Source organism: Cyprinus carpio, chromosome A22 (genome assembly GCF_018340385.1).
Source record: "Cyprinus carpio isolate SPL01 chromosome A22, ASM1834038v1, whole genome shotgun sequence".
NCBI classification, from domain to species: Eukaryota; Metazoa; Chordata; class Actinopteri; order Cypriniformes; family Cyprinidae; genus Cyprinus; species Cyprinus carpio.
The window spans coordinates 6,434,076-6,460,993 of record NC_056593.1 but is presented as its reverse complement, the minus strand read 5'-3'; the positions used below and the strand labels follow the sequence as shown (position 1 = coordinate 6,460,993).

Genomic DNA, 26,918 nt, shown 5'->3' with positions numbered 1-26,918 from the left:
AAGAAGTTAAAAGAAAAGCGACATTTCCATCTTAATATCTGCTCAGCAATAATTGTAGGCACATTTGCAATCAGTTTCAAAAATGAAAAATATTCCTGGAATCTATATTTTGACTTCAGGACGGTGTGTCATCCTTTTGTCAGATAAATTGTTGAATTGTTTGCAATTGAATTAGTTCTGCATCTAAATAATAATATTTATGTTAAATAATATAAAAAGTTTCAAAAACATCACATACCTCATGATTTTAAAAAAAATATTCATATGCATTTTATTATTTTAATTTCTGTCTATATGTTTAACTATTGTAGATAGTAATAGATCAAGTTTTTTTGTTTTTGTTTTTATTACTGTGGCATTTATTTCTGAAGCTGGTCAGTATTTATGACAATATTTATTCATTAAAGAAAGTCATGCTGTATAATACTCAGTTTAACTTCATGTAGGCCTAACACATGAAACTTCATATTATATATTTTAAGTATAAAATGAAAAAGTAAGTGTTGTATAGTGTACTATAGCAAGAGTAAAATGAATTATGAATGTTTATACAACTGATTATAACTAAGGTGAATTATGAATCTTGATGAATGCATTGTATTAGTGAATGTCTCAAAATCTGCCAAGAACATGACTGGGCAATAATGTGCACCCAAATCAAAAAGAAGAAATTATAAATATGAACATGGAATATATATGTGTGTGTATATATTATATATATATATAATTAAGCACAGTTTCTTAATAATTCTCCCACTAGTGTTCATTGAAATAGCCTACTGTATTTTTTAAGGTTATACGAAAAAATAGCTACTGTATTATAGGCTAGTAATAAGATTTCTGAGATAAAAATCGGCTGTTATATAAAGCCATATGCGTCGGTATATGGAGGCCTCCTCTTCATCCTTCAGCGGGTCGGACGCACGCGCACTCCAATCCCTCCCTCCATATGAGTGAGTCACACACACACACACACACGGGGTCAGGAACCACGAAAAGCCTTCCTTCATTGGTCTTTATCAACTGTGAAATTTTTTTTTTATTTATTTATATAAATATAAATATTTATATTTATATATAATTTTTTTTCTATAATGTTATATGTTATAGAGATGTTTTTGAGTATCTTTTTTATGTTATTTTTTTGTGAGAGTGTTTTTTTAAGTATGCAGTAGTATTTAAGTATTTTTAAGTATGCAATACAATTTTTTTTAATTCCAGTTTTGCATAAAAATATATCTGTCACGATGGAAATGTGAAAACTAACATGTGAGTGTATACTGTAACAGAACAGAATCATGAATAATCATTGTGGAAAGAGAGACAGATGTTATTTGTCTATTTTAACTATAATATTTTGACTATAAAATATCCATAATGGTTTAAGTATAATTGTGATGTGTGTGAAAGTAAAATATGTTACACTTTATACATATATAATCTTACAAATTTATAATTTAAATAGTTTTTTTTTTTTTCTTCTGATGTTTAGGTAGTAGTTTTACGCCTCTGTAAGTTTCTCAGTATAAATGAAACCATACCTCCGTCTCTCTGACCAATCAGCGCTCGAATTTGGCCCGTCAAGCTCTGATGCGCCAATCAAACGACAGAGAGTAAAGCGCCCGCCCACCCTCTGGCCAATCAGGTGTCCGCATCGGTTAGTACTCCGTTACATCACTGCACTCGTATAGCAGATGCAAATGCGCATGATTAAAAGACTCGCGGTGTGAAATGCGGTGATGCTCCGTGTGCGTTAATTCAACGGGTGTCGAGAAAAACTACACGCTCCTCTTCTAACAGATTCTGTTCAGCATTTACTATTCCTTTGCCATTTATCCTTTGATTTCGTGTTCATTTTGGACGCTTTTTGTTCATCAGGATTAATCTCACACCAAGATATCAACCCAGCATCACACTGTGAGTAATATTCATATTTATTCACGGACAAATGTATAAATGCAATGCTTTAAATTTACATTATGGTGTGTTTTACCAATGCTCTAATATCCCTGTATCAAATCAAAGGATGAATGTTAATCAGTGGTCCGTTATCTACAGTTCAGCATCCAGTGGTCCACGAGCTTCAGATATGATTTATGCTCATATACAGATGTGGTTGATTATGTTTTGTGTTATTCAAACCACTAACCGGACAAACTGACCTAAGTTGCAACCAAATGTACGGTGGACCAGCGATGAATGATGAGTTTTTGGACCCCCCTCAAGTCAAAGGAGCCTCTGTCCCAACTGCTTTTGTCTCTCTCTCTTTCTGTGCACTGTTATGGACAATTATATATATATATATATATATATATATATATATATATTATATAATATATATATATGATCATACATGCTGATGTTTTAAGTTATGATGTAGGGTAGGCTATTTTAAAATAGCAAATAATAATAGTAATAATAATAATAATAATAGACATATTACATAATGATATTAATTTTATATCCCTAAATCTTTTTTGTTGTCTATGGAGATTATTGGTTTGGAAGTTTGTTTTGTTGTTTGTTTGTTTTATTTAATTTTTTAAATTTAATTATTTTAAATATATATATATATATATATATATATATATATATATATATATATATATATATATATATATATATTTTTTTTTTTTTTTTTTTTATTGTGTTATTTTTTTTTTTTTTTTTTTTATTTTGTTATTTTATGATTTTTTTTTTTTTTTTAATTGTTTTTATTCATTTTTTGTATTTACAAATATAAAATTACATACATTTTAATTAAATAAATTAAATAAAGACATAATATAATATTATATGTAACAGCATATATAGTTATATATATATAATATAGGGACACATTAATCCACATTAATTTAAGGACGCAAGTTGTGATCAATACAAATGTTCTTTGAACTAAGTCTCTGTCACTGTTCTATACTGATGCTGAAAGCGGCTTTGTTCCTTTTTTTTTGGATTCCTATCATAGTTTGTTTAAGGAAAAACAATCGAAGCCACTTGCCCGGGCGAGTATGAATTCTGCAATGAAGTGAGGTGTGCAAAGATGTGGAATTGAGCCTGGTTTGATTCAAATGAAAGAAGAAACATAATACACAATGAAAAGTCAAACAGAATACAGAGATTGGAACATTTTAAAGTTTTATGAATATTTTAGACTGGGTTCGTTTCAAAGTTTAATGCTTTATAAATCAGTTCCTAGTTGGTTTTGAAACTGGCTTTGATAGTTTTGATGGTCTTCTTAGCACATAAAAGCCAGAGATCAGGCAGTCTGCCAAATCTTGATCTTTTATAAGAGCTCTTTAACAGAAATTGCATTTCGGAGGCTTGGGTTAGATGATCTTACTGAATTGCTGATCAGCAGCCCGTTTTACATCAATTAGGATGGGAATATAATTTCCATATCACATATTGCACTTAAGCCACAGTAATATCATCTTGTGTAAAACAACTACAGGTTCAGTAGAGAACAGGAGCGCAGTAGTACCCATACCATTTGTTCAAAACTGTTTTGGACTATTTTCACTTGTAAACAATGCTGGATCTGTGCATATTTCGCTCCTGATTCAGACGAGTCAACTTTTTAATGGAGAAAGCAATATATGCATAGAGGACTCTATCCATAATATTACTATTCAAGACAGAAGCAAAGGTTGGAAGATAAAAAAAAAAAAAACATCTGAATGATGGATATGTTTCTTATAAACACAGCTTTTCGCTTCTCAAGACATTAACTGATGGACTGGAGTGGTGTGGATTGCTTGAGGATTATAGTTATGCTTTTATCAGCTGTTTGGACTCTCATTCTGACGGCACCCATTCACTGCAGAGGATCCATTCTTGAATAAGTGACACAATGCTCCAGTAAATTTCTCCAAAGTTGTTTCCATAAAGAAACTTAATTCAAACTTGAGTAAATTTTACTTTTTTTTTGGACAAATATTCCTTTAAAGATCATTGGCTTGACGTTGTGGTTGTTTATCGCATTGAAAATAGGTTAAACACACTGCATTATGGGATACACTGTACAACGCAGTGCACTCTGGAAGTATACTGTATTGTTTGGTGAATGCAGTCAATATTTTGTATCGAAAAAGATGCAAAACATGGTGTAGTTCCAGCATCTAATTAAACAGACCATGTTAACCAGCCAAACCATTATAAACTGAAGCTAATTAATCAACCAGAAGCAGAGGATTTGAACAATATCAACATAAAACGGGGCGTTACAGCAGGTGGACGTTTTGTGCTGAAGTGGCTCTTCTCTACATGATGACGTGAATTTATGGTTTCTCTTTTTTTTTTTTTTTGAGTGGCGGGTGTTATGTTAGAAAGTTGAGTTATCAGGTCACGAAGCATGAATCATCTTTTTTTGCCTCATGGGTTGTGTGAGAAGCAATCTCTCTGTAAAGAGTTTGCATTTTACACTTCTGTGGTTTATATTTTCACCCCAAAACACTAAAAGTGTTAGTCTTTAGGTTTCTTGTACCAAATATGCAAACTTAATGTGGTAGATTTCAATGCACATGCTAATGCAGCGTCGTTATAGTAGCTGTACAAGTAATCTGACAAGTTTTCTCTAATCTGGGGGTTGATTTATAGTAGTTGTGGTTTCATTGTTCAAGCATGACTAACTGTTTCCACTGAAGCATTGACCTTTATTGAGTGCTTTATAAGATAGAGAAAGATTTAATCTGTCGCTTTAATGATCTTCTGTCAGGCGGTCCCATCTGTACAGCAAATGAATGAGGTTTTTGAGAGCTGAGAGTTGAGTAAAGACAGATTACAGAAGATTTGACTTGTCTAGTTTGATCTACGATGTGGGACTTTAAGACGGAAAGAAAACTGGAAATGCGTCTTTCAAGGTCTGGTTCTGTGAGCGTCTGTTTATTTAAGACTATATGTCTATATGTGTATGATTTTGACATAAACTGGTAACTAGGTGTCACTAGGGGGCGTTCATATCTTTTTCATTGTGAGATTGATGTTGTGTGCATTTCTTTGACATTTGTCCTCGCGTGTTGAAGTTGTTCACGAAACTACCGCCAGGTGGCGCAAAGGGACAGTTTGCAAACTGACTGAAATTTATATTTTGTTTTGTAAACGGAGATCAAATAACGAAATAAAACAATAACATTATAATATAACATTATATCACCCTTAAAAATCAGAAAATTAATTTAAAAATTATTTGTAGAAAGTTAATTACAAAGCGTGTGATAGTCGTAGGCTGCAGCCTGACGCATCAGAAAAAAATTAAAAATAAATTTATTTACATAAAGGCTCTTAATGCATGTTATGGTTATTAAACAGTCATTATGAAAACCATTCAAACTACACAATTTCCTTATGTTGTATTAACGTTGTATTAAAGTCGTCGTCAGAATACTCCATCTGCCATCAGACGTGCAATCTGGGTTATATGAAGTGACAGGAACACTTTTTGTAAGCAAAGAAAACAAAAATAACGACTTTATTCAATTATTTCTTTGTCAACAGTCTCCTCTGTGTCTCTCCATATTACCGTATGCTGCGTATGCTCTTCTGTGTCATCCGCGCCACGCGCCAATATAATAGTGATAGTCTTGTGTAGCCAGACCTTCAGACTGCGGCTGAAGGTCTGGAATTCATGACAGCTTTCTGTGGCCAATGCCCGCCCATGAGTCCGTTTGACTGATGTGTCAAACAACCATTTACAGTTCGTTTTGTTCAGCGTCACATTTCGGGGCGTGGAAATGTCGCCACAATCACAGACTGGTGTGTAAAACTCTCGGACGTATTTGAAAGATTCTGTGCCGCAAACTTTAAATATTTCACATACTTTTGAAACTCCAGAGTTTAGTTGATCCTGATAAGCGGTCTTCGTCACAGTTGTAAACACTACGGCTTTCTTCTTTCTTGAGGGGGTTTGGCACAACGGTATCTTTGTTTCCGGACAAAACGTTAAAGAACGCGACACACATGTCTCCCGGAAATCCTGTAGAATTCAACCAATCCGATGACGATTTTGACACTCCTGGGGCACGTTCAAGCTCACACCGGTGCGCAACGTTTTGCTACGTTTTCCGGGTTGAACGACACGTTTCCTGGAAACGGTGTGCAACGGTGTGCAACGGGTTTGAGATGCGTTTTCTCTTGTTTGGTGGGTGTGTCAGAAATGTCGGCCCAATCAGCGGCAGCATGTATATAAACCACACGGTATTAAAGAGAACACCTCGCACAATGGGTCCTAGTAAAGTAGTTTACAAATGTGTCCGCTGCAGCTCGGTATATGCAACAATTGAAGACATTAGAAGACATGTTTGCCGTAAGAGTTTTATAGTAAAATATAGCATATCACCATGATGATGTAGTTGTTTATATTTTTAACTTCATTGCAAGGCAAGTTTATTTATATACCATATTTCATACACAGTGGTAATGAAGTGCTTTACAAAAAATGAGAATGATAATTAATACAAGGTATTTAAAAATTAAGAACTAGAAATAAAATAATTTTAAATTAGAATTGATTAGCTACCAGGAGATAAAATAGATGTGTTTTCAGTCAGAATTTGGTAAGATGTTCTCTTTCATTCTGGACGGCAAGGGCAGTGACTGTAACATCGAGGGTACTTTGCAGTATTAAACAAGTATTATATCAATATCATCAGGCTCCGAAAATTCTTCAAAAAAGAACACAGAGAATGGCCTTCTCAGCTGCCATAGTTGCAACGCTTGCGTCATCACAACAGGGTGTTCAACACGCCACCGTTTCCGTTTAAAAAACGTTTTGCAACGTTTTGTCGGGGCTGAACGCAGCCCTGAAGTGTTTCCACTTTTGTGGAAAACTTTTAAAAAATATATTGTAAATATTATTAATATTCAATTTAAAAGTATTAATTTAATCATTTTCTTTATTAGAAACTGAAGCAATAAACAAGTGCTTTTTTTTCTCTCTTTAGAACAAAGAAAGCTAATTTATGAATCTTTCAATACTTTCAATGATTATTGTGCATATTAAACAAAAGGCAGCCATATACAACCTGAGCAGATTAAAAATAGTTGTAAAAGAAGATTTAAGTTGTAAATGATGGGATGCTGGGAACGTTTCCTCCTGTGGGACTCATTTGAGTCTTTTGTTTTGTTGTTATGAATGTATGGTGATAGTTAATAATTTCATATTCTTTGAAAACATATTGATTCAGAGCCAGTTGTCTATGTATTTGAGTCTTCGCAGGGGTCGGATACAAGCACTTAAATGCTAAATGTATGCAAATTAAGTCAATGATTGATATGGGAATGAAGGTCTAGTCTTATGAGCTCAAATGTTTAATGGATTAACAAAGGGATGCTGGCGTAATGAGAAAATGTAAAGGGTCTATTGCCTGCAATACAACAGTTTGTGTGTGGGTGTGTGTGTGTGTGTGTGTGTGAGAGAGAGAGAGAGAGAGAGAGAGAGAGAGAGAGAGATACAGATACAGTTTCATTGTGTTTTAATGGTGGTTTAATATCAATATATGTAATATTCAGTCACTATGTTAAATGGTAAAGTCTGCAAAAACATGAAATGGGGATCCATGAGTTCAAGAACCAAAAGGAAAGTCTGATTAGTCGAATCACTTTAATATGAACTAGTATTTTTTTTTTCATATGATTGCAGCTATTTGTTTTGTTTATTTAACTTAAATATTTTTTAGATTTATTTTATTTATTTGTAACATTTGTATTTTTATTTTGTATTATTATTATTATATTTTATCACTGTTCAATTTATAAATGTTTTATTTTATAAATATAATTTAATTTTATTTCATTGTTTACTAAGAGACTGGTAGTTATTTATTAAACATTTAGCTCTTATTTACATTGTTTCTTTTAAATTTATTTTTGTGTATTTTTTACATTTTATTTTATTTCAATTTATATTATCACGTTTGTAATAATAACACTTTTAAAGTTATTTATTTTAATTTGTATTCTTGTACTATTTTTATATTTTAATTTAAATTCATTTACTTTAATTTGGTATTATTATTATTATTATTATTATTATTATTATTATTTTTATTTATCTATGAATTAATTATGTAATGAATGAATTAAATTATTTTATTTTGTCATTGTTAACTCAGAGACCGGTAGCTGCTTATTAACTGCCCTCCTAATATGACTTTAGTTTAAATAATTTACTAGTCTTAATCTGTCATTTACAGTGAAGATGTTTTGATATTTAACAGCTGATTGATGTGATTGTGTGTGTCTGTTGTAAATATGAAAACGCTGATATCTCTGTTCTTTTGTTACAGGTCTCAAAGCACACTGTGAGGCTTGTAAAGAAAAGGAGGCTAAACATACAGGTGGGTTTCACGTATAAAGCAAGCTTCGTTTGTAAATATATAGTAATCTGTTGCTCTGATAACTTTCCGTTTGTTGGCGAGTTGTGTGATTGATATTATGTGGTGTCATTATACTGAATGTCCACCAGAGGGAGGCAGAGCTTTGCTAAACACAGCTTTAAGGTACTTTCACTTCACCTTCAAAATGTATCTGTGGATGGAGTTTTTAATGTGTTTTCTTTTAAAACTTGAAATTTTAACAATAAAATTAATAAATGCAAAAAAAGTTTAATTAAAATGATTTAAAATTAATTAAAATAAAATATTTATTTACAATTTAAATGTAACAAAAATATATTTAATTGAAATGTGTTCAGTGTTAATTTCAGTTCATTTACTTTTATGTAATGAAAAAGTATTGAATTCATTTTTATTGATTTTATAATAAAATTAAAAAAAAATAATAAATGCAAGTTTTAATTAAATTAATAAGCAAGTAATAAAACATCTTCATTATTTACATTTTGGTTTCATAAAAATATATATGTATTGTATTTCATTTGAATTGCATTGTTTTTTTACATTTATATTTTTAGAATGAATAAAAAGATTATGCATTTTACATTTTAATTAATATAATGAAAAGATGTTTAATTAATAATGCCATTTTAAATCAATTTTATTTATATCGAATCTTATTTCAATGAGAGTTTAAATTTCTTTAAATGACATTTTATTTAAATTGAATAAAGTAAAAATAAAAACTGGCAACCAACAGATATTAGTCTTCAGTTGCATGTTCTACAAATTGTATTGAATTTAAAATTAGATAATTATTTAATAAAATCGTCATTTTAATTTACATTTTATTAATTTTATTAATTTAATAAAAAAGGTGACTTGATAAGAATTGCATCAGTTGCATGTTGATACTGTAAGTTAAATGGTGTTATAATTTTATATATATATATATATATAGAGAGAGAGAGAGAGAGTACATATAACTTTAATGTAATTTTAATTTTGTTTAGATATTAATTATTTCTTATGTATTTTTTTTTTTAATCTTAAAATAATTTTAAAAAGGGGCGACTATTAACAATAAGAACTGGCAAACGACAGGTATTAGTCTTCAGTTGTGTGTTGATAACTGTAAGGTTAATGATGTTCTGAAAAGAAAAAAGAAAAGCCGAAACCTCGTATCAGACGTCTGAAAGGACAGTAACATGAGGGAGTGACTAGTAGAGTTCCCACCGTCAGCCCTCCCTCTCGTTCCCTCGCCTCACCCTCACTCCTGCTGAAGTTGTCTTCAGAGAGAGCTCGTGTTACGGTTTGTGTACGGTGGTATTGCACAGAGTCAGAGCTGCTCTCAAAGCATGGGAGCGTATTACTGCCTCGTTCGCAGGAGGTTCAAGAGAAGACGCAAAAAACGATCCGAACGCAAAGGTAAAGCGTTTGTCTTTCCACATAAATCCTAAATCACTTTCAGTCGCTCTGGATCTAAGTTTGTGTAAACCTGTCATTGTAAACATGTTATTTGCAAATGTTTATGTAAACGTTTGCCTTTTGTTTGACGCTTGCTTTTCCAAGTTTGGAATCTACAAAAAGAAAAAAAAAAGAAAATCCTGTAAATTACTTATTGACTTTTTTTTGTATTTTGAATAGATTTAACTTCTGTTTGCACAAATTGTGTGTTAGTGTGTTAGAGTTAATATGCAATGCTTTTATTTGCAACTTATCAATGCCAAGATATAGTTAAACGAGGTTTACAATCTTGGAAAACCTGGAAATGTTTTGTCATTTTGAAAGGCTGGAACAGTAATTATATATTAATTTTATAATCTTACGTTTCGTTTTTCTTTTGTTAATAAAGTTATTGCACAGCAAACATAATATTTAGAGTTGAGCATACTTGATTACAACGAATTGTACTGTTTGTTAGTATTATTTCTGACACTTCATATCGCCATCAATGCAAATAACAGTTAAACTTGGGTCCAACTGCCATGAAAATGATTACATTTAAATTTCTATTAAGTTAAAATAATTCATTTCAGTCTTAGTCACTGAAAAGTCACTTTTCCTATATATATATATATATATATATATAATATATTAAAATTAATAAATTTTTTTAAATTAAAATAAGTTATAAATGCCTTTTTTAAATTATTTAAGAGTTCAGCTCTTATTTGATCTAATGGATTGGAAAATTGGAAATTCTAATGGAAAAGCCTCGGAAATCCACTGGACGAAAGGTGTTTGAGGTTCAGAAAGCTGTCAGTGGCGACTCTGCTGCCCTCTTACATACTACTCCTTACATTATTTCTATCTGCTGTGTTGTAGCTATCAAGCGTTATTTTTTGTTGAGGTTCGTAAAGGCTCGTACTGTTTCTCTCTCTCTTTGAGACTGTCGTGTCGGTGCTGAAGGCAGCAGACAGCAGGTTCAGTTCAGACAGCTCCTCATGTGTGAAGTTGAATCGGTCTCATTAGAACGGCTAATGTCTCACCGATCCAGTCCAGCGCCGCCGCCAGACAAAGATGAGCAACAGAGTTATTGTTAAGATAAGAGATTGTATCATTCACTTGTTTAGTGAACAGATAACCTTTAATTCCCTGTCACTTCTGCAGTATCGTCATGCTCTGATGGACGCTGCTCATTTGCTAACAGTTTTTAAAACCGCTGGATGGAGGTCTTGATAAGCAATTGTTTTAGTATAATACAAACCTTCCCTCTTGGTATGATCTTGCCTTTATCCCATAATCCCCTTTACATTAGGCAACCTTTGTGGTTGAGTAATTCATTTTGCAGCTTTCTAGTTGATAAAGTGTTGTAAAGCAGGGATGAGAATTGCAAGAACTGTAAATAATAATAATAATAATAATAATTATAAATATAAAAAGTAAGATAATATAATAACAAATATAAAAATAATAAGATATATATATATATTATATATATATATATATATATATATATATATATCTATATATATATATATATATATATATATATATAAAATTAAATATTATTATTTATTAATATTTTATTGATTAATAATATATAATAATAAATTATTCATATTTATTAATTATGCTTTATTATTATTATTATTATTATTATTATTATTATCATTATTGTGAGGGGAGAAAGAATGGAGAAATGTTTAGAAAAAAAGCCTATTCATGAAAAATTATGGGAATTTCATATTTCAGTAATAATTCTTTTTTTTCCTTTTTTTCCCCCTTTTTTGATATTTTCTTGTTCTAAAGGAAAATTGAATGGATAAGTGTAATGGTAATTTTCGAAAAAGAAATTGACCCATTCATATTTATTGTATGTAGTAATATATTTGTAAATTGCATCTAATAGACTGTATATTTATATAATAATGATAGATAAAAATATTATAAAGGTTATTATTAATGTTATTTTTTCTAAATAAAAAGTACCTTTTTTTTTTTTTTTTTTAGAAATGCAGCTCAATTTTATTTATTTATTTATTTTTTGTCAGTTGACTGCTGTCTAGGAATAGTTCTGCAGTGGTAGATAATCCACAAGCAAGGATTTAAAACTTTCTGGCATCAGCTGGGTGAAAATACACACACACACACAAATGCAGACTTATTTTCTGCTGGATGCCTAGGTTGAAAATATTGAATTGCATTCATAAAGGGCACAGCAAATTAGATAAACATGGTTACTTAAGCGTTTCTACACTCTGTGCCATCGTCTCTCATGCTCAAACATGGAGATAAAAAAACCCATTTCCTCCAGACCAAGTGTAGTGGAGTGAAGTCCTGGGGGATGGACTGTGAGTTTAATCTACTGGAGGGGGGAATAAATCCAGCATTAGCTCAAGCGGTTCAGGTTTGTCCAGCCGTGTCCAGCCCACCTGTCTCCTTCTCTCACTTTCACACTCTCTCCCTCTGTTTTTTCCTTCTGATGGACTCAGCGATAGATCCGTCTCTGTGGCATGTGGTCTGGTCTGGAGCTTTGCTGATAAAGTGTGTTATCTATCCCACCTGTTCTCAGTGGCACCTGTTCTTGCTCCTTCATGTGTTAGGAATAATGGGGGCTTCTCACATTTTTAGAAGTTTACTTCTAGTTCAAACAAAAATAAAAAGTCATGTTGTTTACTCGCCCTCATGTCGTTCCAAACCTGCGTGACTGAATGACTTCTGCAGAACACAAAAGAAGATATTTTGAACAATGTTTTAACTGTTTTTGTCCATATAATGGAAGTCAATGTGGTCCAAAACAACATAACATTGGACCCCATTGACATTGTATGGGCAAAAAAATTTGTAAATGAGTAACGACATGAATAAACAATTTTCTGTACCTTTTTTTTTTTTTGGTTTGTTTTATTTATTTCTTCATTTTTGGTTGACTTTTAGACTCAATATAAACTCAATGGGAAAAAATTCAACTTTCTTCTGTCTTAATATGGCTGAGTCAATTTTTCTAGCTCTCTCTATCACTGTTGGTGTGTGTGTCTCAGGTCATGTGTGTTAAATGATGAAATCGCTTGATTGGCTTTACGAATTGACATTCAGCCCTGCTGCTACCCGCAGAGTCCCTACAGAGTCAACACTAAACGAATGCTGTCATAAAAATTTTACAGGTCCTGTGGAGAAAACATGGCAGTACTGGCAGCTGCTAATTGTCCGAAAGATGGCGAGCTTTATTTGATCAAATCTGATGCTAAAGCCTGTGACCAGCTGTTAGCATTGTGTGTTCATAGAGACCATGACACATTTGCAAAGCTGAGCTCACATATAAAAGCAGAACTACTTATTGTTTGGTGCCTTACCAATATTTGAGAAAAGACCTTTTTTTAAAGTCTTGTATATTATTTAGTAACTTATGTTATGTATTGGTCTGTCACTGATTTTTTTTTTTCCCCCACAGGGATCATCAGCACCACAATGAATGAAGGTATGCAGAATGTCTTGTGTTTCTATTAAAAGTATCATGTTAGTTGAAAAAGTAAATAGTTTTGATGTGTTTTTAAAGTTAATTGTTATGCATTTTATTCTTTAAAGAAGTTCTGGGCATAAAAGTGCGCTTTAAAATCTTGTAGTGTTGATTTCAGGTGGAAATGATTTCTTTGAGTAGAAAATTGTGTCAAAATTTCTGTGTCACTTGTGTGACCAAATGGAAAAGCAATGATTGTTATCAAACAGGTTTTCTGAACCCTGTCATTGCCTGTTATTAGTCAGTCAAACAGATAGCCATGCCCCAAACTCACACCATTGGTTGAGCCCATGTTGAACAGATCAGGATCTTAAAACAGACCAGTGCTTGGGGTAGGATGACTGCAAGAATGAGTTGGCATTTCTGTTCGGCGACAGCCCTGTTAGTCGCGCTTACTTTTAATCCAAGAAAACTTGTGGTACTTGTGGACTGTAATACCTTACAGGCCGACACCGAAAGTTTGTTTCTTTACTTTTGCTGACACTTGGAGCGTATCAGGCCAAAAGTCTTTCTCAGTCCGCACAAGAACAGATTAAAACATGCATCCCAACACACACACCTTTCTCTGTCCAGATCTCTTTCTGTCCCTTTCTGCATTTCTTCTGCTCTCCCTTTGGTCTCTCTCACTCCTGTAGTGTTTCCTGATGAGCTGGAGGGTCGTAGAGCTGAGCTATTGCTCAATCTTATGATCGCACATCTACCTTTCACTCAGAAAGACCTGCTGTGCATTCGAAGCCGTCTGCTGTCCGTGGTCCTGAATTCATCTTTCTTAGCTCACAGCTCTCCATGGTGCTGAATAAGTCCTGTGCTGTTTTAAAGCACCAAATGCAGTTTCCAACATGCTAACAGTGTCTGTGATGTCATTTCAACTCAAAAATGCCTTGAGCTAATAGCTGATATCTTAAACACTCCGTTAAGAGAGCCTAGTGGTTTTTTTGTACTTTAAGAACTTTAAGAGTTCATGCCAAAAGTTCAGTTATAGAGTCACAGTCAAGTTTAGTGATCATTTTATACAGTCTGACTCCAATTTGACTGAATATTTGTGTTTTTAATGACCCAACAATAGTGCAAAGAAAAACTGAGATCAAGTAAAATACAATACAATAAATGTAAGATGAAAATAATCCTGTGTGCATGTTCCCGTTTATAAAAGCAGATGGTGAATGGTGAGTGATGTTGGCTAATTTATCAGTACCGCTCGCTAATGTGTCAGGCGTCACACTGTGAGAAATGCCTCCTATTATCCCACAGGCTTTCATTTTCATGAGGTTCACCACAGCTAACCCTTCTTTTATGGCATTTTACCGTCATCAACATCAATCGGTGATCACCATCAACGAGCAGGTGCACTTATCTCTGAGTGAAATGTGGACAGATTTCACATTCAGAATGTGATTTTATCCAACTCCCGACACCTTATTTTCCAGTTCTTGCATTCATAATGGTTTCTAAGAGGAAGGTATTTTGATTTCATGTTTGTTACACAAGACTTTTTCTCAGCACAGTCCAGCATCAAATGGGACATTTCGGAAAGATTGAAAACTTGAGATGACAGGAAATAATATGGTGTTTATGTCTAGAGTGTCAGTGTATTGCCCGTGCATGTCACTCGCTTTAATAGCTTTCGTGATTTATCAAGCTTCTCAGGCTTATCACAGACTCTCTTATCGACTGTATCCACTTCACTCAGCCCCTTCAAAATCTTGAAGCTTAGAAATGCTTTCATATCTCCCTGCCTTTGGATTCAGTTATATTGTTTCTACCAATATTGGTTTCAAAATGTTTTGTGAATGTTGCTGCAGAGGTGTGGCAAAGCATGAGAATGAATGTTCTCTTGATTTTTGAGCAAAAAGTGATCGTAAAATACCATCTGCTATTCATCTTTCCTTTTTGATGTCGTTTCTAACTGGTATGACCTCAGTTTTTAAGTATGTTCAAGTATCAGATTCAATAAACAGAACTGTTCCTCCCCAACAGACGTTTAATTCCTCTAAACTTTTTTCTGTTCACACTCAAGCTGAGGCTCGAGTGCTAAAAGTGACGCCTGTCTCTTTCACTGATTCATTAGGGGAATGTTAGCATTTAATTGGGCAATAATTGCACCTGCACATTAGTTGTCTCCCATCATTAAAGCTGGTTAATTAGCCTCATTAAGGGAGCAGGCGGAGGGTGTAAGTGGAAACAGATGACTTCAGTAAGCAGAAATCATGATTGGAGATGAATTTTAAATGTCCTTGGTTTCTCTGCAGTAGGAGCCGGTGGGCGGCCCAGGGGGCAGCAGAAGCTCTGCAGTCTGGATGTGGATGAAGAGAAGCGCATGAGTGAGTGTTCAGTCGCTTTTCCATATCTACCTCCATCTCTTTGAAAATTCATATGTGGATAACAAAAAATATTTCATTTGATTTATGCATTTTTGAAAAGTGTCAAAAAAATATGACATTTGTTGAAAAATTTGGAAAAATGGAAGACTTATCCTCAGGACCTAGTCAGATATTCCTCTCTGTTTGACTCTAATCCTAAATTCAGAGCAGATGAAAATATTTCAATGTTTTAAGGAGGTATGTCTGACCTCCTGAGGAAAATCCACAGTCCATCTTTATTGTGTTTTCTTGTGTATTATGTACAACGCCAAGCCATTTTTACAAGCAGTTCCTTCCTTCCTTCCTTTCCATATGTATTGTTTTTTTGAACTCTTGTTACTGAACATTTTCCGATGTTTGGAGTAAAATGTTTGTACTTTATGAAGAATCATCTGTGGACACCATGTGGTGTTTTTGTTTTTCCCCCCTTGTTTACTGACTTTTACTTTCATCTGTATTAAAGGTTGCAAATATGGTATTGAAGGTAAAAAGTTGGGGGTGTACCTAAAGATTGACTACTGGTTCCTATATCTCTTAACTTCCAATCCTTTCAGTTGATCTTTCCCTTTCTGTCACTGATTTAACATTTTAAGCTTCTGAATCAAAAGCAAAAGTTACTCTCTTTGGACAACCTAGGTTCATTTGACTATGGATGAAAACCACAACCTAGACAGTATTATGAAGGAAGCTCTTGGGGACCCATAAGGAATAGGGCAGGTCTGTAGTGGAAGGCAACCAAGGCCATGATTGTTCAACAATGATGCCCAAGAAGCACAGGAAAACAAAAATGCTGTAGTGCAACTGAACAAAGTTTATACTAAGTACAAAGTAGAGACCTGCACGGGATGGGTTTTTCAGACCCGCCCACTCCCGCTGAAATATATGTTGTCTTGTCCCACTCCCACCCACAACATTCATATTTTGCCCCGATTCCTCCAGCAAACGCCTGCATAAAAGTAGCCTATTTTTTTTTTTTTTTTCAGTACATCGATGAAATCGGAAGTTCCGTTTCGCTTAGCCACAACATCCCAGCATAAACACCCCCCGATGAAATATTTGTTATTAAAGCATCAACATTCACAAACCATTATTATTTTTAACAGAAAAGCAAGCATGGACTGCTGCGTGCATGGTTTGGCATGGCAGAATGCAAGCAAAGAGCGCTCCCTTTATAATCACTAAAAAGCTGACATCTGAATGTTAGCATGGACGTTAAAGTAAACCGCAACCTGGACAACCTCTCCGCCAAAGAAAGCGGATATAAATTGCCCACATTATAATTGTAAGTGTTTGTAATTGACTTTTAGAAGATAACAATCTCAGTCCAGTTACAGTGAGATGAAAGAAACTTTTGATGTTCTTGGACCGAAGTTGCTTTCTCTGGACATCACAGGTTTGTGTTGCTACCTGTACATCTTCCACCAAAAATCCAATGAAACTCCCTCTGGACAACAAAAAAAAGTCGCGTCTGCTCCACTTTCCAAAGCTAGTCTTGCTGAAACATTGTGTGATGCAACTTGATGAGATGATACGGCAACTACAGTACAAACTACTGTCTCAGATGGGAACAACTCGTTCACTTGTGTTCAATACGTCTGTGGACACTATTGACAAGATTGTCCCAAACCGACATCTGAGATTGATTTTCTGGTAGCACTTTCTATATCAGTTGTTTCTGTATGTCTGTTCTCTCTCTTTCAATTTATATTTCCTGAGCACCAAATGGAGTAACTTGTCAAGCTTTTACTGCAGGATATTGTAAATGAGAATTTACACTCATTTCCATCAGCTTTGGCAACTGGTTGATATGATGTTCCTTGTTTCGGTAGTTTGCAGTTGTTCTTTAGTAAGGGTAAAAATGACACACTGTTTTTAATAATACATAAAAAAAATATATATTTAGGGGAAAAAAATCTGTATTCCAAGGAAAAAAAAGAGATATTTACATTTAATTTCTTAATAATGGAAATAAAGAGAATATGTGCTGCAAGTTTGGTATACAATTTGCTCTCAGTCTAAGTGCCATAGCTAAAAAAAAAATCTGAAAGCAATATTAATATTTTTAAACCATATTAATATTGTCATAATGTTAAATGTTTTTGACTAAACCTGCTTTTAGGATGCTATCATTTCAATCCAGTTACAAAGAGAGATGAAAGAATCTCTAAATTTTACATTTACAAGGTCCTGCATGGAAGGCATTGTAAGTTACTCTCTCTGGACATCACAGGTTCGTGTAGCATGGACGTTAAAGAAAACCGCAACCTGGACAACCTCTCCTCCAAAGACGTGCTGGGGGAGGGGCCTCACTTAGCTAATGGAAACGCTCGGGGATTGAGCAGGAAACGCCCTCTGGAGGAGGGCAACAAAGGCCACGGACATTCCAAATTCCGGCCTAAGAAGCGAAGGAAACCGCAAGGGCCAGTCTTGCCGAAAAATGCTCTCATGCAACTGAACGAAATCAAACCGGGACTGCAGTACAAACTTCTGTCTCAGACGGGGCCGGTACATGCACCTGTCTTCATTATGACCATTGAGGTTAATGGACAGTTATTTGAGGGCTCAGGCCCAACGAAGAAAAAAGCCAAACTGAATGCGGCCGAAAGAGCGCTACGCTCTTTCGTTCAGTTTCCAAATGCATCCGAAGCTCACCTCGCGATGGGCCGCACGCTGACTGTTAACACAGACTTCACCTCAGATCAAGCAGATTTCCCAGACATGCTATTTAACGGATTTGAGACACCCGCACCACCTGAAGACCCCTTCTACCTGAGTCTTAGCAGCAATGGGTCTCTCTGCTCCCTAAACGAATTTTCTCTGCCCATGGCGCTGAAAAACAACAACAGGTCATATCCTTCTCTCCAACTACCCCCTGCACTCACAACGCCCCCTACAGGCAGTGGCAAAAACGCTGTGATGATCCTAAATGAGCTTCGGCCAGGACTGAAGTATGAGTTTGTGGCTGAGAGCGGTGAAAGCCATGCCAAGAACTTTACAATGGCAGTTACTGTAGACACTCAGATGTTCCAAGGCTCTGGACGGAATAAAAAGCTGGCGAAAGCGAGGGCGGCCCAAGCGGCTCTGTCAGGACTTTTTAACATGCAACTGGACCAGACACCATCCCGACAGCCAATCCCCAGAGAGGGACTTCAGCTACACCTGCCTCAGGTGAGAACTGTGGGGTTTTCTTTTATTAGGGGTTGTTGTTTACAGTACTTTATCTATGACATAATCAAAACACTGGTCATTGACATACTGCAATTTTCTCTTTTATGAAATAATCACATTTTTATATATAAAAATATATCAGTTTTTTTTTTTTGTAACTTTTTCCTACATTCTCAGTTTTTCCCCCAAGCTTACACTAGGTGCTAACTGTGAAGGGGTCATTTTTTGGTCAAAATGACATCATATGGTGGACTAAGTTTAGGCTACGATGAACATAACTGACTGTGTCATAAAAAATAATTCAGTTCATTTCTATATGGCCACATACATAGGAACTCTGTCTCGCATTTTATCAAGCTTGATACTGAAAAAGCAATTTTAATGCGATTAAATGCTATGCTTCAGTAGCTTTGCTTGGCTATCATTTGTCCTTAATAAAGCTCCTGCCAGTCTTCATTTAACAATTTTAATTAAATCAGAACCTACACACGAACGTTTCAGTTGGATTTCAAATGAACTCAAGCATTAAACCTTTAATCGGTGCGCCAGTGTACACGGCATTATTTACACATTAGTTAATCCTGTTCATAATCCCTCCCATTCCCCCTTGATAACAACCAAAGAGAATAAACAGAATCTTAATTAAAATCAGCTGCAGGAGCACTTCTCAAACAGGAAAACACATCGCTCTCACCTTTCTGTCTAAAGAGATCTTTCAGTAATAGGTCCGTGTCAGTTCATTTCTTTTGTGTTCGAGCATTTACCATTTTGTCAACTATTTTCAAATGGATACATGTTCTGTCTTTAAAAGCATCAATTTAATGTATCCTTGGAATTTATTCCATACAGTTGTAGTCTATGAGCAGTTTCATCGTTGCTGATTAGCTAGGTGGCATGCTAACACTGTTATTAGCAGTATACAGTTGTTTGTACAGTTATGGTTGTGGGTTCCTCAGGTCCTTGCGGATGCTGTTTCTCGTTTAGTTGTGGAAAAGTTCAGTGAGCTGACGGATAACTTCACGTCACCACATGCACGGCGGAAAGTCCTTGCGGGTGTTGTGATGACAACTGGTGAGCACAATGCATACTTTTGACTGGAACATTGAAAGAGGAACATGTCTTATTTGGCTAAATCACACTGACTGTTTTATCAGGTACAGATGTGAAGGATGCTCAGGTCATTTGCGTCACCACGGGAACCAAGTGTATAAATGGGGAGTACATGAGTGATCGAGGACTGGCCCTTAACGACTGCCATGCTGAGATCATCGCACGTCGCTCCCTCATCAGATACCTGTACAGTCAGCTGGAATACTTCCTCAGGTGAAACACATATTTATCTTATGTTGGCAATTATAAATTTTTAATCATACTAATGTTAAATTGACACTAATATATAATTTCCATGCCATTATATAATGTAATGACTGTCAGTTTAATGTTATTTAAAAACAATTATATATTAATAAATAATGGTAATAGTAATAATATGTAATATTGTTTGGGTAGTAGCAATACTGTCTAATCGTCTTTATTTTATAATCATTAAAGGGATACTCCACCCCAAAATGAAAATTTCGTCATTAATCACTTACCCCCATGTCATTCCAAACCCGTAAAAGCTTTGTTTGTCTTCAGAACACAATTTAAGATATTTTGGATGAAATCCGGGAGGCCTGTGACTGTCCCATAGACTGCCAAGTAAATAACAGTGTCAAGGTTCATAAAAGGCATGAAAGTGGTCATCAGAATACTCCATCTGCCATCAGATGTGCAATCTGGGTTATATGAAGCGATGGGAACACTTTTTGTAAGCGAAGAAAACAAAAATAATGACTTTTTTCAATAATTCCTTTCTCAACGTCTCCTCTGTGTCTCTCCATATCACTGTATGCTGTGTATGCTCTTCTGTATCATCCGTGCCACAAGGATGCATATTCTGACTACGACTGTAATACTGTTCCTGGACCTTGACACTGTTATTTACTTGGCAGTCTATGGGACAGTCACAGGCCTCCCGGTTTTCATCCAAAATATCTTAAATTGTGTTCTGAAGAGGAACAAAGCTTTTATGGGTTTGGAACGACATGAGGGTAAGTGATTAATCACAAAATTTTCATTTTGGGGTGGAGTATCCCTTTAAGAATTGACAAATCATTCATATTAGCCTGTGGATATGGAAAATTATTTTTGGATCAATTTCTCAGATGAATTGATTAGCATTAATTGATGTGGACATGGATATGCCTGTGTAATCAATTAGGCATGACCTTTATTCACTGTGAAATAATAAATGACAGATCTGATGAGATGGGTGTCAGGCCAAGGACCTGTTTTAAATTATAGACATTTCAAAGCCCTACTAATTGTCTCAGCTGACATCACAGATCTCACAAGTGTGTGTGTTTTCTCTTTAGCGACAGCACTGAGGAACATGAGAAATCCATATTCAGATGGTGTAGTGAACATGGCTACCGGCTAAAAGATGATATTCAGTTCCATCTGTATATCAGCACATCGCCCTGCGGAGACGCCCGGATCTTCTCCCCCCATGAGGCTGGGGCCGAGGGTATGTAAATTATGATGGATGGAAGGATTTGCACATTTTGTTGTTGTATGCCACAATAAAATAAGGACTGGTTTTCACAAAGTAGTAAACTAAATTGTAGCTCGCTCTTTTTAGACCAGGGTGACCGACATCCAAACCGCAAAGCCCGCGGACAACTGCGAACCAAGATTGAGTCTGGAGAAGGTACAATACCCGTTCGTACGAGTAACACCATTCAGACCTGGGATGGAGTGTTGCAGGGAGAACGACTGCTAACCATGTCGTGTAGTGACAAGATTGCCAGGTATGATGCTGTCAGTAGAGGACTTAACACTGTTTTCATATAATGTTTGTATTCTCAGTTGCCTCTCTCGAAATGAATTTGCTTTAAAGACAATATTTTAAAGTTGACGTGTAATCCATTTGAATTCCATACAAAAAAAAAATATATATTTTTCAATTATTTTTTTTTTAAGTAGGCCACATTTTCTAAAAACATGGCTGAAGCTTTGATGATTTATGATTCTTTTTGAGAAAAAAAAAAGCCTGCTGACATCAGGTCGCTCACTTTTGTGGTGACACCTCCATGTTGAATGCTTCCTATGACCGTCTTACTCCCCACCACCTTTAACGAGTCCCTCTCGTTAGCATTCTGCCGCCTGCATCCAGCGGCACTCAGAAAGCAGCTGATTGGCTATGAAACCCCAATCACTTCAGCTCTCTCCAGAGCAGGGAGCTCCCTGGAGCAGGGGCATTGGACCCCTGAGTAGGGCTCTGATTGTGTTCTCCAAAAAACAGCCTTCCCGCTGAGGGAAGCCTGCTTCCACAAACACATCTACATGCCTCGCATTGGATGCCAAGAAACCCACTCCAGTTAAACGTAGTCGTTATCATCCAGCTGTGAGCTGAGGCTTTTTGAGAGCTCAGATCTCATGCATCACCTTTGGAAAAAACCTCATTCTGAAGGATTTGGAGAAATCACAGTGATTAAGATTATAGAACCCAGGGGTTATTTTTCTGATCATTTCGAGTGCACTCTCTTGACATCAGGATGTTGTTTTATTCCTTCGAGGTACAGTTTGTACCGTGGTATAAGTATCATGCTGTATGTCCACAGGGGGCGACTCCTTTTTACCGCTTGCAACCAATGACTTGCTTTTCTTCTGTCAACCAAGTGCACACCTGTACTTCTCAAACATCTGTGGTTTTCTTATTCCCTTTGTAGATGGAACATGATCGGAGTGCAGGGGTCTCTTCTGAGTCACTTTACAGAACCCATCTATTTCTCCAGTTTAATTTTGGGAAGTCTGTACCACGCAGACCATCTTTCCAGAGCCGTGTACCAGCGCATTGCAGACATGGACGATTTGCCCAAACCATTTGCCCTCAACAGACCTCTTCTTAGTGGTAAAACATCTCAAATGAATTACTGATTGTATGAGTTTTCTCAGCTTTTTGCCCAGCCATGTCTGTTACCTCCCTTCTCTGCAGGTATCAGTAACACAGAAGCAAGGCAACCTGGGAAAGCTCCCAACTTCAGCGTCAACTGGACAGTCGGAGATCAGGGGTTGGAGATCATTAACGCCACCACAGGAAAAGATGATCTCGGAAGACCGTCTCACCTCTGTAAACACGCCCTCTATAGTCGCTGGGTCTGTCTACATGCCAAGGTGAAGCATTTCTGTAAAGCTGGATGATAATTTATGGATAAATAAATATGTAAATAAATATGGTAACTTGTTATAATAAAAGAAAATATCCCTTTACCTCTCTCAGCTCAGTGAAACTCTGCGGATCCAAGGATCTCGGCAAGGCTCCTACCACGAGGCAAAACAAGCAGCAGTGGAATATCACGCGGCCAAACAGACTCTCTTCAATGCTTTCTACAAAGCGGGACTTGGAGCATGGGTTGAAAAACCCATTGAACAAGACCAGTTTTCCCTTACCTCTTAAGATAAACCGAGAGAAAAGGATTGTCGGCAAGAGATCTTTTGTACATTTCCATGGAATGCAAGGTTTTAATCTAACCTCCATAGTTGTTATTTTTTTGCTTGGTTTCTTTTATCTGTTAAAAACAGGGTTGTGTTCACTCAAAAAATGGCTGGGTTAAAAAGAACCCAGCTGAAAACTTGGCACTGGGTAAAAGGTGGACAGTACCTTGCACTAAAACAAACCAGGTGGCTTGCATGGTTAATCACATGGACCATAATGCTGGCTTAATTTTACCTCAGAATGATCACTGTCTTCAGTGAGTTTTTCAGTCTCACAAACCTTAATTTCATCAGGAAGTTCCCCACAAGAAGTTTTCTCACAGGAGAGGAGACAAACTGATCTATATTATGGTTGCTATAAACCAGCAGCTTGGTTGCACAAAAATACACATCATTGTGAAAATAACTTGAGATGCGCAATACAAAATGTACTGATAGAGATATCTGTTATATAAGAAAAACATCTTCTGATACCCATAGTTGGTACTTCTAGTACCAATGGTGGTACTGTGCTTTCAGCCACCTTTTTGAACACCCTAATATACATTACATAACTTCAAATGCAATTGAATAATTTTATTCTCTATAGCATTTTTTTCGACATTTAGCTAACTTAAGGTGCTTTAATAACAGTCAAGCTGCGATAAGTAAGGGATACCGCACGGCTACCTGTGCATTAAACGGTTTTAATACATACCTGCCAGCCAATCAGAATAGAGTATTCAGACAGACCATGGTATGATGAAAATTAAATGCTATTAACAAGCCTCCCATTTGATTGATAGGACATAATTAGCTGTTTAAATAATCAGCCGATGTCTATTAACTCCAATAGTTATAAATACAGGCCAACAACAGTAATTGCTAAAAATAAAATAAAATAGCTAAAAATAATCCAACAAAATGACCCAACAGGCTTTGGGTAAAGTGAAAACCCAATTTTTTTTTTTTTTATTTATTTTTTTTGCTTGCTTGTTTTTTAATAGTTATAAATGTATTTTTATGTACGTGTTTTTGTCTAAATCCACAAGTACTTGTTTAATATTAAGACTGTGATGTCATTTCATTGAAAACAATAAAGACTGAACTGGATCATCAGAAATCTAAATTAATCAGATTGCAATTGGGGAAGATTTGTTTCGTTAAAAAAAAAAAAAAAAAAAAAAAGTTGTTGTACAGGGATTCGATCATTAGACATTTTTCAGTCATTGTAATTATGTACATACTAATTTACAATGTTACAGATTCCAGAAAATTGCTTTCGATTTTACATTGATTACTTTAGTCTTGCATCAAATGGCTGTTTCATGTGGATTTATGTTCCTGTTTGCATGTTATCCATGAAGTACACAGGACCGTAGGGTGTTCCATTCATCATTTTACAATTAAGAAGGGTGCTTTGTAGACGCAGTGCACACTTCTGCAAAGCATTGATGTGAACTTCACAGTGGGTTTCCACTCGACAGTCTATGCTGCATTACGTCACCAAAGTGACTGAGAGCAACATTTGGGACCAGGCCGTTATTATTTAGTTTGACTTGGCTCAGCAGGAGCCCTAGAATCACTGCAAACTCTAGAACTCAACCTAGTTTTGTCGAGAGCTTGTCCTGGAAAATTCCCATGATGCCACTGTGTTCTGCGATTCAGGATGCTCTTTGTTGTTTGAGTCCCGCTTGGATTCGTTTTGAACTGGTTCAAGAAGTTGCTTTAAGTGCTGCATCTAAGCAAAGACTCGAAAGCTGCATGAGTATTCACATGAGAAGAAAAGTATAAAGAGAACCATACTGTAAGAAAATAAAATGATCATAATTTTTGTTGTTTATTATTCTCTCTGATTTAGGTCTGTCAAACTTTTGTTTCATGTTTTCTAACATTCCCCAAACAATTCCAGTGTAACTGCAACATGTTTCTCTTATAATCCTGAAAGTTGTACTTAATTTATATATATATATATATATATATATATATATATATATATATATATATATATATTGTGCAATCGCATTGACTTTTGAAAGCGTGAACGTTTTTTAAATACCCAAACAATTTAATATACTTGGCGAGGGATTAAAAACACATTATCAGTATTCTGTGCGTTCTTAAGAACAAAAGAGTGGATTCGTTTCTGGAATTCAAATTCCACTAAATTATGACCTTTTGCTTACCTGCAATAGCGACATGCAAAATGAAGCGATTAGCAGTGTGGTAATCGCAGTGACTAGAGTGAAATTGTGTTTATCTTAGCTCGTTGTGCCGGATTGGTCTTTGAACAATGCCACTTTCAGCTAAAGTGCTTTTATCCGTGACTCCTTTAATTCACATTCTAGAGTGTTTCGCCTCTTTTTCTCTTTTTACATTACCATTTATCGGTTTGAGGGCTGACTCCTTTGTTTCGCTAAAGACTGCAAGAACTTCTAAAAGCACTTCTTGCGTGTTTAGAGGCTTACAACAAGTTTTAATCAATGAATTTCCAATACAGGAAATACAGGAGTTTCTGACCTCAGTCATGAACCCTGGATTTTTAAAAATGTTTACATTTATTTAAAAATATTTATATCATTTTGAAATAATTTCATGAAGTCGCAATAACAGTAATTTCCTAATCATTTCAACCAATACTGTAGTACTAAAATGTAACAAGATTTTTACAAAACTTAATCGATTAGTTTGTTATTTGTCCAGTTTGTGTTGTTTTGCTGGTTTTTTTCACCTCTAAATGTGATAGGAACTTGATAGGAAAGTTAGCTATAATTATTGGTATATTTATTGGTGTCTTTATATAGCTATTCCACCAGAACTTTGTAGGGTGGTGTCAACAATATTATTTCATATGACTGAATCAGCCTGATTTCATGAAAATAAATTTTAAGCGTCAAATCATCTTCACTTAGTGTAAGCAAGTCATTTCATTGCAAAGGTAGTTTCCCATATACTGTGTACATCTTAAACGAGAGTTCAGACAGGACTTTTCAGAGGAATATTCTCAAGCAGTTCATTTCTTTCTTTTCCCATTCGTATTAAAGTAGAAAAATGGTTTCTAAAAATCTGTGCAAACCTGTGGCTTCCCTCTCACAGCTGTCCCGCTTCTTCCCATGGTGCAGCGGGAGCATGTGGGTTTGGGCCATATCAGCTCTCCACACCTGTGCAAGGTGAGAGAGAGGAAGATAATCCCGACATGGATTTGCCTCATCTCTGCGCTTCACAGAAACCTGAACAAACAAAATAAAGTAACCTTATCAGCCATCAAAACTTTAAAAACTTCCACCAACTTTCAGCACCATCTTTAACTTCAGAGACCTTCCAGTGCGAGGAGAAGAAAGCTGCCCTCCGTTGTGCAAACCGTGTGGATGTATTAACGGTTTAGGAGACTTGAGAGAGATTTGAGATTTGCGGATGATTTTCAGAGTTCGATCAGACTCAAGGTGAGGCAGGATTAGCGTTAGACGCCTTTCATGGCTTCCGGCTTCAACCTTTATCTCCAAATTGCCTTTCAGGAGGTTAAGTGTGTAAAAAGAAAAAAGCGGTGCACTTTCTGCCCTTGTCACTGGAGTCAAA

At 35.6% G+C, this 26,918-nt stretch overlaps 1 protein-coding gene across 3 annotated transcripts; it reads left to right on the top strand.

Moving 5' to 3' along the window:
* The first annotated feature begins 1,684 nt into the window (after positions 1-1,684).
* Positions 1,685-25,186, top strand: LOC109057860 (double-stranded RNA-specific editase 1-like). 3 transcript variants are annotated; one of them, XM_042711741.1, is made up of 12 exons: positions 1,685-1,917; positions 8,286-8,336; positions 13,231-13,257; positions 15,546-15,617; positions 17,887-18,824; positions 19,781-19,895; positions 19,979-20,147; positions 21,242-21,393; positions 21,508-21,676; positions 22,598-22,779; positions 22,864-23,042; positions 23,149-25,186. In XM_042711741.1, the coding sequence occupies exons 3-12, from the start codon at positions 13,248-13,250 to the stop codon at positions 23,323-23,325; spliced, it is 2,163 nt and encodes a 720-aa protein (XP_042567675.1). In that variant the 5' UTR covers positions 1,685-1,917; positions 8,286-8,336; positions 13,231-13,247; the 3' UTR covers positions 23,326-25,186. The 3 variants fall into 3 exon arrangements, with proteins under 3 accessions (XP_042567675.1, XP_042567677.1, XP_042567674.1); XM_042711743.1 differs by having other exon boundaries at positions 17,840-18,824; XM_042711740.1 differs by lacking the exons at positions 1,685-1,917; positions 8,286-8,336 and adding an exon at positions 9,166-9,761.
* Positions 25,187-26,918: the final 1,732 nt, after the last annotated feature.